General features: G+C 38.6%; 1 protein-coding gene across 3 annotated transcripts in view; it reads right to left on the bottom strand.

The window, feature by feature from the left end:
- The window catches only part of LOC137401563 (neutrophil cytosol factor 2-like), a 64,671-nt gene that overhangs the window by 11,553 nt on the left and 36,243 nt on the right, over positions 1 to 16,875 (bottom strand). For 2 of the 3 annotated variants that reach the window (XM_068087987.1, XM_068087985.1), the window contains exons 7-9: positions 15,369 to 15,395; positions 11,318 to 11,456; positions 8,280 to 8,541 (exon numbers count right to left, since the gene is read on the bottom strand). In XM_068087987.1, the coding sequence (XP_067944088.1) occupies positions 8,280 to 8,541; positions 11,318 to 11,456; positions 15,369 to 15,395 (428 nt within the window). The remainder of the gene's footprint in view (positions 1 to 8,279; positions 8,542 to 11,317; positions 11,457 to 15,368; positions 15,396 to 16,875) is intronic. The other variant, XM_068087986.1, reaches the window with a different exon arrangement.

Raw genomic sequence — 16,875 nt, 5'->3', positions numbered from 1 at the left:
CAAAGTAGTTTTATTAATTGATAAACAAAGACATGTGAGAGCAGTCCTTGTAACTCTATATAAAAGTAGGCGTGGTCGATGTTTGGTTGGAACTTTCGATGCGTTTGTATAGGCTCTGTTGGTGACGTAACTCTCCCTATACGACACTGGCGCTAACAAGACCGTATTCACTGGTGCGGTTGGGCGACTGAGCCGCCCCAACTTTTCAATTCAATACTTTTCGGCGGCCCAGTACTAAGAACTGCAGTCTAAGCGCATTCACTTGGCATTTCCAACAACTATCGACTAACGCTAGTCTAGTCGCTAGTAAATTACCCTAGTTCATTGCTCGCTTCATCACTATCGCTTCAACACTATTAGCTTATCGCTCCACTTCGTAGCTAGTCTGTAGCAACTAGCGACGAGGTGAAAAGGCTCACTAAATCTAGTATTAGTTTCGCCTGCCACTAATGCAGTGAGTGAGTGATCCTTTTCTGCATTGAAGCGAATCAAAACATTGATGAGGAGCACCATGGGGCAAGCTGTCTAAATAATCTTCTAATATCTACTATATAAACGGCAATCGTTGTCTATCTATCTGTGTGTCTGCCGCTTTATAGAGTACCGTACTTTTCCGACTATTAGCCGCTACTTTTATATAAGGGCGTGTCTATTCTGCGGTTTTTTCACCGCTAGGGCGCATTAACGGGAATCTCCGGTTAGTACACGCCTCTATTATAATACGTAACCTGCTATTCATCGTAGGGATGGACGATAAATACTGATATGCTAATAGTATGAGTTGTCTTCTCGATATATTGAGTCACCGATAACTCCCAAATATGAGCAGTATAAATAAATTACCGTATATGGCGGTCTTTTTTTTCGATTCGATCGTTAGTTAGTAATCTTTTATTTTGCTGATAACAAAATGCCTCTATTTGCAGGCATATTATCCAATAAAACGGAAACTGTAGAAGAATCCTGAATGCAAGATAGTAGTGAACACTTCATATTTAGTTTGAGATTATTTGTGTAAAAGTTAAAAGAAAATTTACATGAGAGGATGACTTCTAATAAGTAATGCAGGATAGCTTATACAAAGATAAATTGATTGATATCTCAACTACTTAATAACATTGGATTTGCCGCTGTTCGTGATAGTGGGTCATGTTCATTTTCTTCAGCAGCCGAGTTACTAATTTTTTTCCAGCTACGAGTAGGCCTACTGTAACTTACTATTACAGAACTTTCACGAGTACTCCGAGGGTTGCGATACGCTATTGTGAAAAGAAAGAGAGCAGCTGCTATCGACTTACTGTCACCCTGCATCAGCCATGACCAGCTATACGTCGCCTGCTCAAAAGTAGGCACACGCCGAAAACTGTTTCTTCATACGCCCGACAGAAAAACCAAAAATGTTGTCTATCCGCATGTGTTGCGTTGAACTAAGGGAGAGAGAGAGGGAGAGAGAAGGGAGAGAGAGAGAGGAGAAGAGGGGGGGGAGAGAGAGGGAGAGAAGGGGGGAGAGAGAGGGAGAGCGAGGAGGAGAGGGGGGGGGGGAGAGAGAGAGGGAGAGAGAGAGGGAGAGAGAGAAAGGGGGAAGAGGGAGGGAGAGAGAGTGAGGAAGAGCGAGGAGGAGAGGGGGAAGAGGGAGGGAGAGAGGGGGGAGAGAGGGGAGAGACGGAGAGAGGGGAAAGAGGGAGAGAAGGGGAGAGAGAGGGGGAGAAAGAGGGAGGGAGAGGGGAGAGACGGAGAGAGGGAAAGAGGGAGAGAAGGAGAGAGAGAGGGGGGAGAGAGAGGGAGAGAAAGAGGGAGAAGAGGGAGGGAGAGAGAGGGGGGGAGAGAGGGAGAGGAGAGACGGAGAGAGGGGAAAGAGGGAGAGAAGGAGAGAGAGAAAGGGAGAGCGAAGAGGAGAGAGAGAAAGGGAGAGCGAGGAGGAGAGAGGGAGAGAGAGGGAAATGAGGGAGGGAGAGAGAGGGAGAGATGGAGAGAGGGAGATGTAACTGCATATTTGGAGTTGTTTTACGGTATGAAAGCCAACTCTCAATAAACCTTATGCTGCCCGTGAATCTGCTCCTGTAGACGGGTAATGCAGCTAGTTATACATATATAAAGATGTTGAAATAGATACAGAATCAGTTGTGAAAGTTTTCTACCATGGACACATTGTCAGAACAAGAGCTATTGCAATAAAGAAGTGATAGCTCTTGTTCCGTCAATGTCCCTCACAGAAATCTGTAGTGTCATGAGTTTTATATCAGTCATTGAATAAAGAAAAAGTTTCGTCTACCATGAATCATAAACAATATATTTATGTAGACTTTGATGCTTACAATTGATTGCATTTATGCATACTTTGAGGGTTGTTGATGCTTAAAAGGTTTATAGCAGTTAGCCTGATGAGCGCTGCTGCCTATTCTGAGAATCTCCACAACACAGGACATTACACTGAACGTAAATTAATTTGTTGTTTCGGTAAGATCATATGACCAGATCAAAGTCATAACAGCAAAGAAAACTGCATGATTTAAATTGCTATTGCTGAACAGCACACATTTTATGTATATTTCCATGCTTTTTAGCGTGTTCATATTTCTAACTTATATAATTTTGATAGGAAATATTTTTAAAGAGTGCCAAATCCTTTTGGGATATTTATGTTTATTTTTATATACATTGTCATGGAAGCAAAGAAATCAGAATTTTTTAACAAGATATTTTATGAAGAGCAAAAAATAAATAGAATTAGTTTGAAGGTTGGCTTGCGACAAAATTCACTTAACAGCTAATTGGTATCAAAAGATTCACCTTGTCTTAGTCTGCAGTGTCGTAAGTCCAAAATATGTGGAAATGTGATTACAAGCTCACAAAAGCTCTTAAAAGCTCAAAAACGAACAGCTGATCGCGAACATCATGAAAACGGCCATAGGTTGGAATCTAGAGGTGGAACGAGACACGAGATGTCTCGAGTATCGACCTGTCTCGTATCGGTCTCGTCCCGACTTCACTATTGCCAAACTCGAGACAGGAAATAGAACTAAAGCACCTGCGCACGGTTGTTAAAACATGGCTTCTTGCGGTAGCAACACCTCCATATATTGTAATGGATTATGGGCAACTGCCTTAAAGATATACCCGGTCCGTTACTACCTGTTGCTATTGATTATGTTGGCCACCGAGTCTAATCATGTAGTCTGGACAACGGCCCTGTTAATATATTGTACTACGGTTGTGTGTCCTTATAACAAATACCGGGTCGTATCCAAATACCCTCCGAATAATCCACTTTAATAAATATGACTATTGCGGGTAAAACGTCTGTGTTTTATCGTTTGTCTGTTTTATCGTATCGTGTCTAAACACCAACTGCCCTTCATAAAATTCGAGCCTTTTTTATATGCTACCAATTGCGGGTAAAACTTCCCTGGACGCGGAGAAACGAATGAAAGGCCGTGTCGACCATAGTCCGTGTTCGGTTAACAATGACGTTATTGTTAGTTCAATATAAGAATATACATGTACATGTATACAGTAATTCATATAATTTCATGAGTACAATTTAAATATAATTCACATACTACAGTTAATACACAAACTTGACATTAATGAAACGATAAGAATGAAAGTGTTATCGTGTGTTCTTTTAGTTGCGGTATTTCTTTGTAGAGCGACGGCTATCGGTTTCATTACACATTACATTAAAAAGTAAGAATTATTGAATAGATGGTAAAAATATACTTGTACAAAGCAATATGTTTATAATAACTACTATCAATCAAGCTCAAAATTCTTAGAAATATATAACTTCGGTATTTTCGAGCTGTTTGTGTCACTTTTGTTTACAAAAAATACAAGCATATCCCTATTACAATGTTGTATTTAAATCGTTTACACCAGGTGAAAATTCAATTTAAAAAGAGTGTTATCAATTTTACATATACCAAGTACGCTAGTCCTTGTGTAGTGAAATCATCACCAAATGCACATTATTTTACTGTCTTGAGTCTCGAAATTTTACAAGACGGTGTCTCGAGTCTCGTCTCGAACTTGAAAATCCTGTCTCGTTCCACCTCTATTGGAGTCCCTCTCAAAACGGCTCAAATGTGACGAAGTTGAACACAATTTGTTTCTGTTTGCACGTTTATGCAACGTCAGGCGTCGAAATATTTTCACAAATATACTTCTCGTATTCAATGAAACCATGTTCATTGTCCTTACGCGTCTATTTCCTTATCATTGTAATGCTGTCACTTTGAGCACATATATCTCAAAACCTAGCCTAAAAATCAGTTTAATTTTTTAACCTTAGTTCAAAGGGGTGCATATCATCCTCTGATAAGCATGAGGAGCCTGTTGGTCACCTGTGATAGTCGACAAATGCTGCAGAAATTGTTCGCACCATATAGCAGGAAATATGGGTCACATAATCAGATTACGACTAGATTACGGTCAGATCGAGCTGAAACGAAACTTTTAAGTAGTGAGCATCTATATTTGATGGGGGCTTTATGGTCGAGCTCGAAGTGATTTTCATAGTCATAAACTAGTGCTACGATATGTTTTATATTGAGCCTTTAAATAGCATATGATTTCATTATGTGATAACATTACGTGTCAAAACAATAACCCTGTCGAGTTGACTACGTCGTCAAAATATGGGGTTCCAGCCTACAACCAATTTTTTAACTGTTCATTTTTGAGCTTGTAAGAGCTTGTGATCACATTTCCACATATTTTGAACCCGCAAAATGGCAGAGTAAGACAAGGTGAATCTTAAGATACCAAATAACTGTGATATAAATTTTATTGCAAGTCAACCTTTACAGTTTAAGTTTGTTTCAGAATAATATTCCCATCTGTTTTTACTCGTACTTATGTTCCAAAAACATTTAGTTTTAGTGTGTTAAATAAATGTTTATCCTGTTCGGCCCACGACCTAAAGTATGTTTTGAATTTTGGCCCTTTTTACAAATGAGTTTGACACCCCTACTCCCGGGTATAAATATGTACAAACTTCTGTATGTCGGGTTACATCGATTCTTGTGCACATTTCATACAAAACAAACTACAACATTCTTGGGATCCTTTTATAAGCGTTAGCTCGCTAGCACTTATCTGCATTGCACCAGCATTTACACTGCACCAGCAAGTATTATATTCAATGAGTGATCAAGTAGGGTATCTTCTACATTACACCAAGTTAGGTTGATTCCTTTGAGCGCTCTCTGCACCAGCAGAAAAGCTTTGTCTTCCTGGCCATTTCTACTTTTCAAGACCCAACAGTAGTAAACTTTTTCTTGCTGGTTGACTTGCAACAAAATTCACATTACAGTTATTTGGTATCAAAAGATTCACCTTGTTTTACTCTGTTGTGTTGTAGGTGCCAAATATGTGAAAATGCAATTACAAGCTCTTAAAAGCTCAAAAACAAAAAGCCGCTGTACACTGGAATGTTTATTTATCTGACGTAGTCATTACAGTTTGGTTATTGTCTTGTCACGTGATGTTATCATGTGAATTGAAAGACCAATAAAAAGCTCAATATAAAACTTATCGTAGCACTAGTTTATGACAAACACTTCGGGTTTTATCGATGACCCCGTATCAAATATAGTTGCTCGCTACTATACAGTTCCGTTTCAGCTTGACCTAATCGTCAAGTCGTAATCTGATCGTGTGACCAAATACTTCGCAAATAATTCTTGCAGCACTTTTCGATTATCACAGGTGACCAACAGGCTCGTCATGATTATCAGACAATGATATGTATTCCTTCGAGGTAAGGGTAAAAAATTAAATGAATTTTTAATTTTTTAGCCTTACCTTAATTAAGGCGCGTAAGAACAATAGACATGGTTTTATTGAATGCATGAAGTATATTTGTGAAAATATTTCGACGAATAAGGTTGCATGAAAGTGTAAACAGAAACGTTTATTTTCAGGGTCATGTATATGGAATATTTCAGACTAACGAAGAATTTATCGCTATTGTTTAACTCACCACAGTCGTAGGTCATTAAAATCGTTTCATTCCTGACCGCATATTTCCATAAACGTGAAGCCTTCTAACAGCGCAACAAAAATTTAGCTGAGACATGACAAAAAGTTGTTGATGCAAGGGTTTAGAAATTTTAATTCGAACTTGGAAGTAAAAGAAAATTCTTTTCACATGTACTGATGTAGCCTGTTTTCTTATTCAAGAGTACTGGGTATAACGAAACCCTTCTCAACACTCTCGCTCCTGAAGGGGTCAAGGACGACAACACCGCGGCCATTAACCTCGGTCATTAGCCGCGGTCTGTGGGCATACGCGGCTTGTTGGAGGATTATTTTTTCTTTCGTGAATTATCTGGTTTTGAGCACAAACCGCGCGGCTTGAGCATGAGGACTTATGGTAATGTGAATTTTGTTGAAAGTCGACCTTTAAAATCAGTGGAGAAGTTGGAGTTGCAATCCCTTCGACAGGACTAGACAACTTTGTTTAAGCCTGCTAAAAAATTCCATTGCATTACGTATTAAATTTATTTTCAAATATATAGTAACATAATTAGCATTGATACGTTTTTGTCTCTTCTCTGCTTTACTCGCTACATGTACCAGCTCAAGTCACATTACTCCAGTGGTATGTACATACTGTAAAGTAAATAAAATTTCATTTCTCTTCACGATGGCCATTAAATGGTCATGTTGCAAGATGCCACTTTTAATAACTGCATCACTCGGCTTTTTTTGTCGAATTAGGTTGAAAAATGTTATAACCAGACACGTTAAATGTGAAAGTGAAAACAGAAACTGGTAAAACTTTAGTGATAAGAAGTTGAAATTCAGTAGCATAGCTAATAATACAAACTAAAACTTAGCTTTAAGTGTGTTTGTTTAGTAAGCTAAACTTATTTGAGGAGAATTCAAAGTTTATGTTATACGTACATCTGTCTTGAAGGTAAGAACTCCGTACCGTACGTACTGCATTTATTACACAGATCATAATGTTGCATTTTATTGCAGATCATAACCATAAAATACAATACAGTCACTGTAGGTAACTATAATTACTAAGGTTAGCATTCTATTTTGTTACTAACTTTTCAAATGTACAACATTTTTATACAACTTTCGTTGCTTTCAACCAGGGGATGTTTGCATTGTATAATTACAATGGTTTCTATACCCCAACATACAATGTTTTTACAATGCCAACCCTGGAATGGATAAACATCGTATCCCGAGGGTGCACTATACAGGGTTATCACAAAACTATCGTGGTTTTTACCATGATTAGGATATGTGGGCAACACAACAACCAATGCTGAATTGGTACGTGCTTGTTCATGCATCATCAAAAACCATAGCCCGAAATCTTCAAATATATGTCAAGCTTGCAGGCTATGACTACCAAACAGCTGTTGTATAATAAACGCGTTCGATGAGTGAAAAAAATGTTTGTATTGGCTTCATCTAAGAGTCATCCTCTAATCAATTATTGCTATGTGGGCAACTTCATGTTTATGGATACACATAGGGCTAAACGATCAGCTATTGGTTAATGATAACTAGCAAAATGCATTTGACAAATGCCATAGGTCAATTATTACAAGCAAGACGTTTGTGAAATGCTATTGGTCAATTGTAACTAGCAAGACGCATTGGGAAATGCCATTGATCAATTATAACTAACAAGACACATTTGTGAAATGCTATTGGTCAATTGTAACTAGCAAAACACATTTGGAAGATGCTATTGGTCAATTATAACTAGCAAGATACATTTGTGTAATGCTATTGGTCAACTATAACTAGCAAGACGAATTTGGGAAATGCTATTGGTCAATTTTAACTACCAAGACCCATTTGATAAATGCTATGGGTCCATTATAACAAGCAAAACACACTAGTAAAATGCTATTGGTCAATTTTGACTAGCAAGACGCATTTGGAAAATACTATTGGTCAATTACATCTAGCAAGACACATTTGTGAAATGCTATTGGTCAATCGACCAGCAAATTGTGTTGGAGCAATGCTATTGGTCGATCAACTACCATACACCAATCCATAACTGATGAGTTGCTGGCACACATATCTAGCGTAGTGAATGCGGCGCAGAATCGATTGCTAACCCCTTATTGGTCAGCCAATATCAGCACATAAAAATATTTACCAATGTACAAATACTGATTTGTTAAAAGGTTTAACAACAGGTTGTACTGGTTAAAGCTGTTGAACAGGTTTTATCTGTTAAAGGTTGAACAGACATTTAGCATGTGTTCAGAACTGGATACAAAATGATGTCACCTCACCATAAAGAGAATGTTCCCTCGGCGTACCCCAGCAACTTTCCAACTTCATCAAGCATTTCTTGATAGGTGGTTGTCTTGAGAACAGAGATTTTCCGCAGCAAAGAACCAGAGATAAACTCGACCCGGTAGCTGGTAGTAGGCATCTGTGGTGGTTTGCCTCCGGTCCCTTTGATATCATTAGGATGCTCAGAAGGGGTTGGTGGACCATCATGTACCTTATTGGATTTAGAAACTGGCTTAGGAGGAGGGTGTGTGGGCGAGGCTGTAATTGGATGGGAAAAAACAATTGCAACTCCTGACTCTAGGGCAATCATAAACAATGTATAATTAAATGGTTATCATGGCGGCGCAACTACCTAGTTATCTACCAATATTTAGCAAACTGTTACAACAAAAGTTTTTGTTATGGGTTGTCTAGCCCTTGGTTCAACTGTGTCTAGCCCTTGGTACAACTGTGTCTAGCCCTTGGTACAACCATATGTCTAGCCCTTGGTTCAACTGTGTCTAGCCCTTGGTACAACCGTGTGTCTAGCCCTTGGTCCAACCGAGTGTCTAGCCCTTGGTACAACCGTGTGTCTAGCCCTTGGTCCAACCGTGTGTCTAGCCCTTGGTACAACTGTGTGTCTAGCCCTTGATCTAACTGTGTGTCTAGCCTTGGTACAACCGTGTGTCTAGCCCTTGGTACAACCACGTGTCTAGCCCTTGGTCCAACCGTGAGTCTAGCCCTTGGTCCAACCGTGTGTATAGCCCTTGGTCCAACCGTGTGTCTAGCCCTTGCTACAACCGTGTGTCTAGCCCTTAGTCCAACCATGTGTCTAGCCCTTGGTCCAACCGTGTGTCTAGCCCTTGATCCAACCGTGTGTCTAGCCCTTGGTTTAACCATGTGTCTAGCCCTTGGTCTAACCGTGTGTCTAGCCCTTGGTACAATGGTGTGTCTAGCCCTTGGTCCAACTGTGTGTTTAGCCCTTGGTCCAACTGTGTGTCTAGCCTTGGTACAACCGTGTGTCTAACCCTTGGTACAACCATGTGTCTAGCCCTTGGTCCAACCGTGTGTCTAGCCCTTGGTCCAACTGTGTGTATAGCCCTTGGTCCAACCGTGTGTCTAGCCCTTGGTACAACCGTGTGTCTAGCCCTTGGTCCAACCGTGTGTCTAGCCCTTGGTCCAACTGTGTGTATAGCCCTTGGTCCAACCGTGTGTCTAGCCCTTGGTACAACCGTGTGTCTAGCCCTTGGTCCAACCGTGTGTCTAGCCCTTGGTCCAACCGTGTGTCTAGCCCTTGGTCCAACCATGTGTCTAGCCCTTGGTCTAACCGTGTGTCTAGTCCTTGGTCCAACTGTGTGTCTAGCAACTGGTCCAACCGTGTGTCTGCCCTTGGTCCAACTGTGTGTCTAGTCCCTGGTCCAACTGTGTGTCTAGTCCTTGGTACAACCGTGTGTCTAGCCCTTGGTCCAACTGTGTGTCTAGCCCTTGGTCCAACTGTGTGTCTAGTCCCTGGTCCAACTTTGTATTAAAAAGGAACTTCCACAAAATTTTCGTAGATTTTATCAGAAAGTATCAGTATGTTTCTATCCGTTGCAATTGTTTTTATTTTTACGGTGATCTGTCTGCCAGCATGTCTCAAGTTTAAAATCAAAAGTACTTTATCGCAGTTCAAACACTCGGAAGAAAAATACGCTCCGAAATGACAGCACTGGTCGTCCGGCTGCCTGTCTCTCTGCCTGTAATTGATTTTATTGGCTTTTAGTTGCAAGTCGTATATTGTATGTCTAATGCATAAATGTTAAGAAGAATGCATTAGACTCGCTGAACTAATTTTTACTGCCTAATCTTCGTGTAGGTATACAGGTGCAAACAGGAAACGTATTTCTTATCCTAAATATTGTCTGTAACCTCTGTTTAAATATACAAAAACAAAGAGTAAGAATAGCAGATCTCTTTGAACATAGTTGACTAACTACATGCAGGCCAAAGTAGCATGAGCTAGTAAAATATTCATATTATTATATGAATAGATTAGGAGTCTCTAGTATAATAAAAGCTGTGCTTAAAGCCAACGTAAGACTGTTAAAAAAAGATTGCACCAGACATGAATTGACTCGAATATTCAGATCGCTAGCCAAGCACTCAACCATCTGCGCCACTCAACTTCCTTCCCACACCGAATACTACCAAGAAACCTCCATTTGAACGCCACCTGTAATATAATGTCACTTCTAATAGAGCTTTAGGAGAAGGGTTGAAAAATACAGCGCCACCCTTTAATTGAGTGCCACCCTTTATTTGAGTGCCACCCTTTAATTGAGCGCCACCCTTTAATTGAGCGCCACCCTTTAATTTAATTGATTGTCACAATCATCAGAACTACACTCTGATTCAAAATCGCTAAGGTCTAAATCTAATCCATTGTCATCAGATTCATCTACAATGTGGTTTACGATCTGACTTGAAGACTTACAAACATTTTGATGAAATATGAGAATAATTTTCAGGAACACCTTACGATATAAAAGCAGCCATTTTAATGGTGTATCGAAGTCCCTTTTCTAAATCCAAAGTTTTATGTATTTTTTAAAACTGAAAGTGACACCATCAAAATAATTGATAAACTGTATCCGGTTAAACTACTCCAAGTAGTTCCTTGTTTAACTCGGTCTGATAATTCAACATATATGAAAAATGGTTAAGCAGAAATGTTGAGACCAAGAGCATTACTGTCGCTCCATCTGAATGAGAGAGCAAAATACAGGCAACATTAGCATCGCTTAACCCATATAGGGTTAAATTTATTTTTGCGAAACTCTGACGAGCTAGTCGAAAAATACCATGTCACCCATTCTTTGAACGTCACCTCTAATAAAATGCCACTGAAGATGAAGAGTTGAAAAATAAAGTGCCATGGCGTTCAACTAAAGGTTTTACAGTAATTGTTAGTTTTTAGAGAACTGCCAGCATTGTGTATATAACAGTAATATCAACAAAAGTTTATTAGGCCGAACTTTACAGTACTACTTGAACTGAAAAATGAACATGGACTTACCAGGTCTATTGATCTTGCAATTGGTTAACTCGCTGACAATTGTTGGTAGGCCATCTTGCTTCTTTCCAACCTGAAGATTGCGATCAGTATTAGGTGTGGGGATGACAGACCTGGGAGAGTCTGGTCTTTCGGGAGGAGCCTGCAGATATATTTCGCAATATCAGCACAATGACAGATAACATCACTTAATTTTTCAAACATTATGTCAAGCAATTCAACTTGCATTTGTAAATTTTAAAATCCATCTTATAACAGCATCCCAGCAACATGGCTGCTAAGTTTGAGCAGTGTTGACTTGACAGCAAGTTTCAATTAAGATCAAACTTTGAGATACAAGCCTTTGTATTTATGAGCCATCACTAGAGGGAAGCTTTCGTTTTTCAGTCAAGCCAAAATTTGAAATACAAGCTGCCACAATGCATTCTACACAGGTGCATACAGGTGCTTGGTGCACATGACCTGGCATACATCCATGTCTATTCTGCGCTGAGTCGACCATTTTAATTAAAGTGATAGGTACATATAAATTAAAAATTATTTTTTCATTTTTATCAGCAAATAGACACATTCTTTTGTTCTCTCAGCAAGGAAAGAATTCAACGCTATCATTGTTGTTTTTGTCAAGGAAATTGTCATTACATTTAAGGGTGAAAACATGCTCTTCCTGGGCTACATCTGTTGGCGTAATTAATCTATCCATAATGTAAAGAAACTAAAGAATATTTTTCTTTTAAACAATATAATTTGTTCTTTTTTTATCATGAATTTAGTAAAGTATATACAAGTATTTATTAATGAAAAACATGTTTATATTCGTAAATTACATCGAGAACAATATATTTTTCAAGGCCTAGAACGTATCAAATCGATTTCAGTTATTTAAAATGAGATTAATTCGATTGACATGCGAGATGATTGATCGGAGAATAAATTAAACTTTTATCTCCAGGTTCGACTGCAAATCAAAAGCAAAATGTTGGCCAGACAACCAAATGAAGTGCTTCTCTCCCTCCCGATGGCAAAGCACGCACGCACACATGCACGCACACACACACACAAGCACAAGGTGTAAATTAAAAAAGGTGTAAAAACAGCAGTGTTCACATTTACTTATTACGGGACATGCAGATATTTTAATCAAGGGTAAAAAAGAACCCTCTAGTCACAGCCATGTCAACAGACAGACTCTACAGCCACATCAACAGACAGACTTTACAGTCACGTCAACATACCGACTCTACAGCCACCTCAACATACCGACTCTACAGCCACCTCAACATACCGACTCTGCAGCCACCTCAACATACCGACTCTACAGCCACCTCAACAAACCGACTCTACAGCCACCTCAGCATAGCGACTCTACAGCCACTTCAACATACCGACTCTACAGCCACCTCAACATACCGACTCTACAGCCACCTCAACATACCGACTCTACAGCCACCTCAACATAGCGACTCTACAGCCACCTCAACATACCGACTCTACAGCCACCTCAACATACCGACTCTACAGCCACCTAAACATAGCGACTCTACAGCCACCTCAACATACCGACTCTACAGCCACCTCAACATACCGACTCTACAGCCACCTCAACATGCCGACTCTATAGTCACCTCAACATACCGACTCTACAGCCACCTCAACATACCGACTCTACAGCCACCTCAACATACCGACTCTACAGCCACCTCAACATACCGACTCTACAACCACCACAACATACCGACTCTACAGCCACCTCAACATACCGGCTCTACAGCCACCTCATCATACCGACTCTACAGCATATAACGTAAATGTTGAGCAAGCGCTCGACTACACTAAAATTAATTGCTACTTATTACCTTTTTGATTTCATTTTAACATGAAAATTAGTTTATCAGTTTTATTTTAGTTTATCTTGTTGTAACATAGTTTTGCATGCCAAATTTGTTTTGAGGCTTTATATCTTTTATGGATAAGCATTGATAATAATATAGGCTACATATATTACTTTGTTGGCAATATTTTCTTCTACCGTTAAACTCCTATTATAGTTTTTATGTGGAAAAATTGTTATAAGTCTAACCGCAATTAGACCAAGTCTATTTCATTATCACAAGTGTTCTAACTGTGGAAGGGGTTAAATATTGCAAAAAACCACCATCCAAAACTCCTATCTTCTACACTTCCACGATCTAAAAACGCTATATGCTAAAAATGCTATATAGCTCAGCACTTATGAATGCTATATATATAGGTCAGCACTTATATATGCTATATAGGTCAACACTTATATATATGTTATATATATATGGGCAACTTTTAGGCAGTGATTAATAGTGAGCCCTTGTGAGTATAGTGAGCATTTCAAAAAGGCTGAAATTTGAACAAACTAGAATTCCAAAAAAAGTACACGAAAGAGGTAAGTCTAAAAATGGTAACCGGAAACAATAAATTACAGCAGAAAAATGTTGCTACTGTGTTTAGTTCAAAAAATTTGCACACTAAAAAAGGGGGTCTAGGAGTCAGTTATCTAGTTTTAGACTTACAATGAGTTAGTGCACAGAAAATTCTGGAAGATCTTAACCCTTTCGCGGGCAGAGGGACGTTTTTGTCGCTTTGCGATACGGCTGCTAATGGGCAGTGCGACGTTTTTGTCGTTTCGGTAATGTATTTTATTATTGCAGTTTCTGGTTAGCTAAATGCCCTTTTTTGTTTACTTTCTTTGTTTAGCAAGCTACGATATAGTAGTTTCGGTTAGCCTCAAAAATTGACCTAGAGGTTGAAAAAAACGATCGTTTTTAGCAGTGATGAATAAATAAACTTTCGAAAATAACTAGAAAATTTTTCTAAATAATTTATTAACTTTTTTTGGTTCGGTTTTAGCTTTTATTTACTGAGTTTTTCGAGAGTTTGACTTTAGTTTATCGTCATGGCGACTTCTAAAAGAACCTCCAGAGATTATTCTGATAAAGCAAGTACTAGTACCGAAATTACTAAGAGATTCAGAGCTGACAGTGACTTTTTAGATTTAGTAGCAAGAGATGACATTGAATCAGGTTCGGATTATGATTGGAATGACTTTACATCTGGAAGTGACAGTGATGAAAAGGCTGGTAGCAGTAATGATGAGGATGTAAGTAGGAGTGATGCCAGTGCCTGGAAGAACATAACCAACATAAACAGAGATAAATCTCCTACAATTCAGCAGTTTATAGCAGTGACAAGCCCAGTATTTACTCCAGTAGATGTTCAACCAGTAGAGTATTTTGAAAAGTTTTTTGAGCCTGTCAATCCAGGAAGTACATCTTTGTGGGAGCTCTTTTTTACACGAATAAGTACATGGTCAAAGAATGATGTGGGCCTTTGTAAAGGAGAAAGCTTTCGAAAATATCATTCGTAAATAGACAATTATTATGAAAAGCATATTTTTTTATTATACATTTTTATTTGTTTGTAATATATGCCTATGGACATATACATGTATACATATACACCTTTAAACATAGATATATGCACATAATAACACACAGAAAAATGTATGAACCTCGATTTTTTGGAAAATTAATTCGCACATGGGAGTCTGATTTAGTTTTGAAAATTCGCACGCGAAAGGGTTAAGATATGCTATGACCTGATCAACTTGATCTGGTCATAACTCAACACAATACACTCAATAAAACACACTCAACACAATACACTCAACACAATACACGCAACACAATACACTCAACACAATACACATAATATGAAAACACAGAATTTAAAGACACAGCTACAGCTAAAATGCTTGTATAAAAGGAAAGCAGTTGTAGAAAGTTAGAAACTATTTCATAATTAAACACTCAAGAAAAGATGGCATGCGACAATCAGAAAACAAAAGTAAATCACACAAGCGGTCAACTAATGAAGTTACAAGCAGCTGGTACCCAATGAAGTATCGCCTTACAATCAGCTGGTACCCATTGAAGTATAGCCTTACAATCAGCTGGTACTCAATGAAAACTAAATTAAGCAATGACAACCAGTGATAAAAGAAATTGTTTGAACATGTATATACCTGGGACTTGAAGCCATGTTTCTCCCGCTAAGGATACAGAAGTCAGAAGAGCATACAAAGCAAGTGAAATACAGAGCAGGTAGAGATACCATCACATCTAATACAGCATGCGTAATATATATATATATATATATAGATTTAATGCATATGTTAGCAGTAGGCCTGACCACTTATCTATTATATATATATATATATATATATATATATATATTTAATATATATATACATGTATATACAGTGGTGATACAAATTATGGAACCGCCTCTATTTTTCGTTACATAGCAATGAATTCTGAGTTGTGTTTTTTTTTTACAATTAAAGTTCTATATAACTATAAAAAATTATATATCATTTGAATCGTCACAATTTTGGCGTTTTGATGAACTTAAATTAAAACCACATTGTATATTCTATAAAAACTATTAGTAGAGGTTTACTGAAAGCTGTCAGAGATTTATTGTACAGTTGTCATTTCTATTAAATAGTATCCGACCAAAAGTCATAAAATAACATATTTCTTTTCTTTGAAATGGCTTTTATTGTGAATTAATTTAAAGACAGGGTTTTTAGCCTTGAAAAAAGCTGTTTTGGTCCTTAAGTTGATCAATACTTGGTTGACCAGCCTTTGTTCTCAATCACTGCTCGGCAGCGCCTGGGCATACTATCGGTCAGCACCTGAAGCTCTTCAGGTGTCAGTATTCGATGCCAGGATTGCACAATAAGCTCCATAAATCTTCTTTTATTAGATGGTTTGTCTTTAGTTACGAGATTGCCTATTCTGCTCCACAAACTTTTAATTTGGTTAAGGTCTAGTGACTGAATAGGCCAAGTCAGAGTGTTAACGCTATTGTCAGCAAACCACTTTTTTACTCTTCTGGCTGTGTGGCATGGAGCATTATCTTGCTGAAACAGCCACTCTCTATCAAACAGACTTCTAGCAGATGGTATCCTCACACTTTGTAGTACTCCACAATATTTTTCTGCATTCGTCATACCATCAACAAAATGTAATCTACCAGGACCAGCAGCAGAGAAACAACCCACACCAATACTGAGGTGGGATGCTTTATTGTACGTAAATTACATTCTGGTTTAAACTCTTCACCAGGTCTCCTTCTTACATAATTGTTGCCAGAGTGATTTTGCAAAGTAAGTGTGCTCTCATCGCTGAATAATACTGCTGTCAAGTTTTCTGGTGACCAATTCACATGATATTTTGCCTATTGTAGACGAGATCCAAGATCCAAGATGTCCAAGATCAATTCCTGTATCTACAGTCCCAGTTCAATTGCTGTATCTACAGTCCAAGTTCAATTGCTGTACCTACAGTCCAAGTTCAGATGCTGTATCTACAGTCCAAGTTCAAATTCTGTATCTACAGTCCAAGTTCAATTGCTGTATCTACAGTCCAAATTCAATTGCTGTACCTACAGTCCAAGTTCAATTGCTGTATCTACAGTCCAAGTTCAATTGCTGTATCTACAGTCCAAGTTCAATTGCTGTACCT

Source organism: Watersipora subatra, chromosome 8 (genome assembly GCF_963576615.1).
Source record: "Watersipora subatra chromosome 8, tzWatSuba1.1, whole genome shotgun sequence".
Classification (NCBI taxonomy): domain Eukaryota; kingdom Metazoa; phylum Bryozoa; class Gymnolaemata; order Cheilostomatida; family Watersiporidae; genus Watersipora; species Watersipora subatra.
The sequence above is the reverse complement of the archived record's forward strand: the minus strand, read 5'-3'. Positions and strand labels throughout refer to the sequence as shown.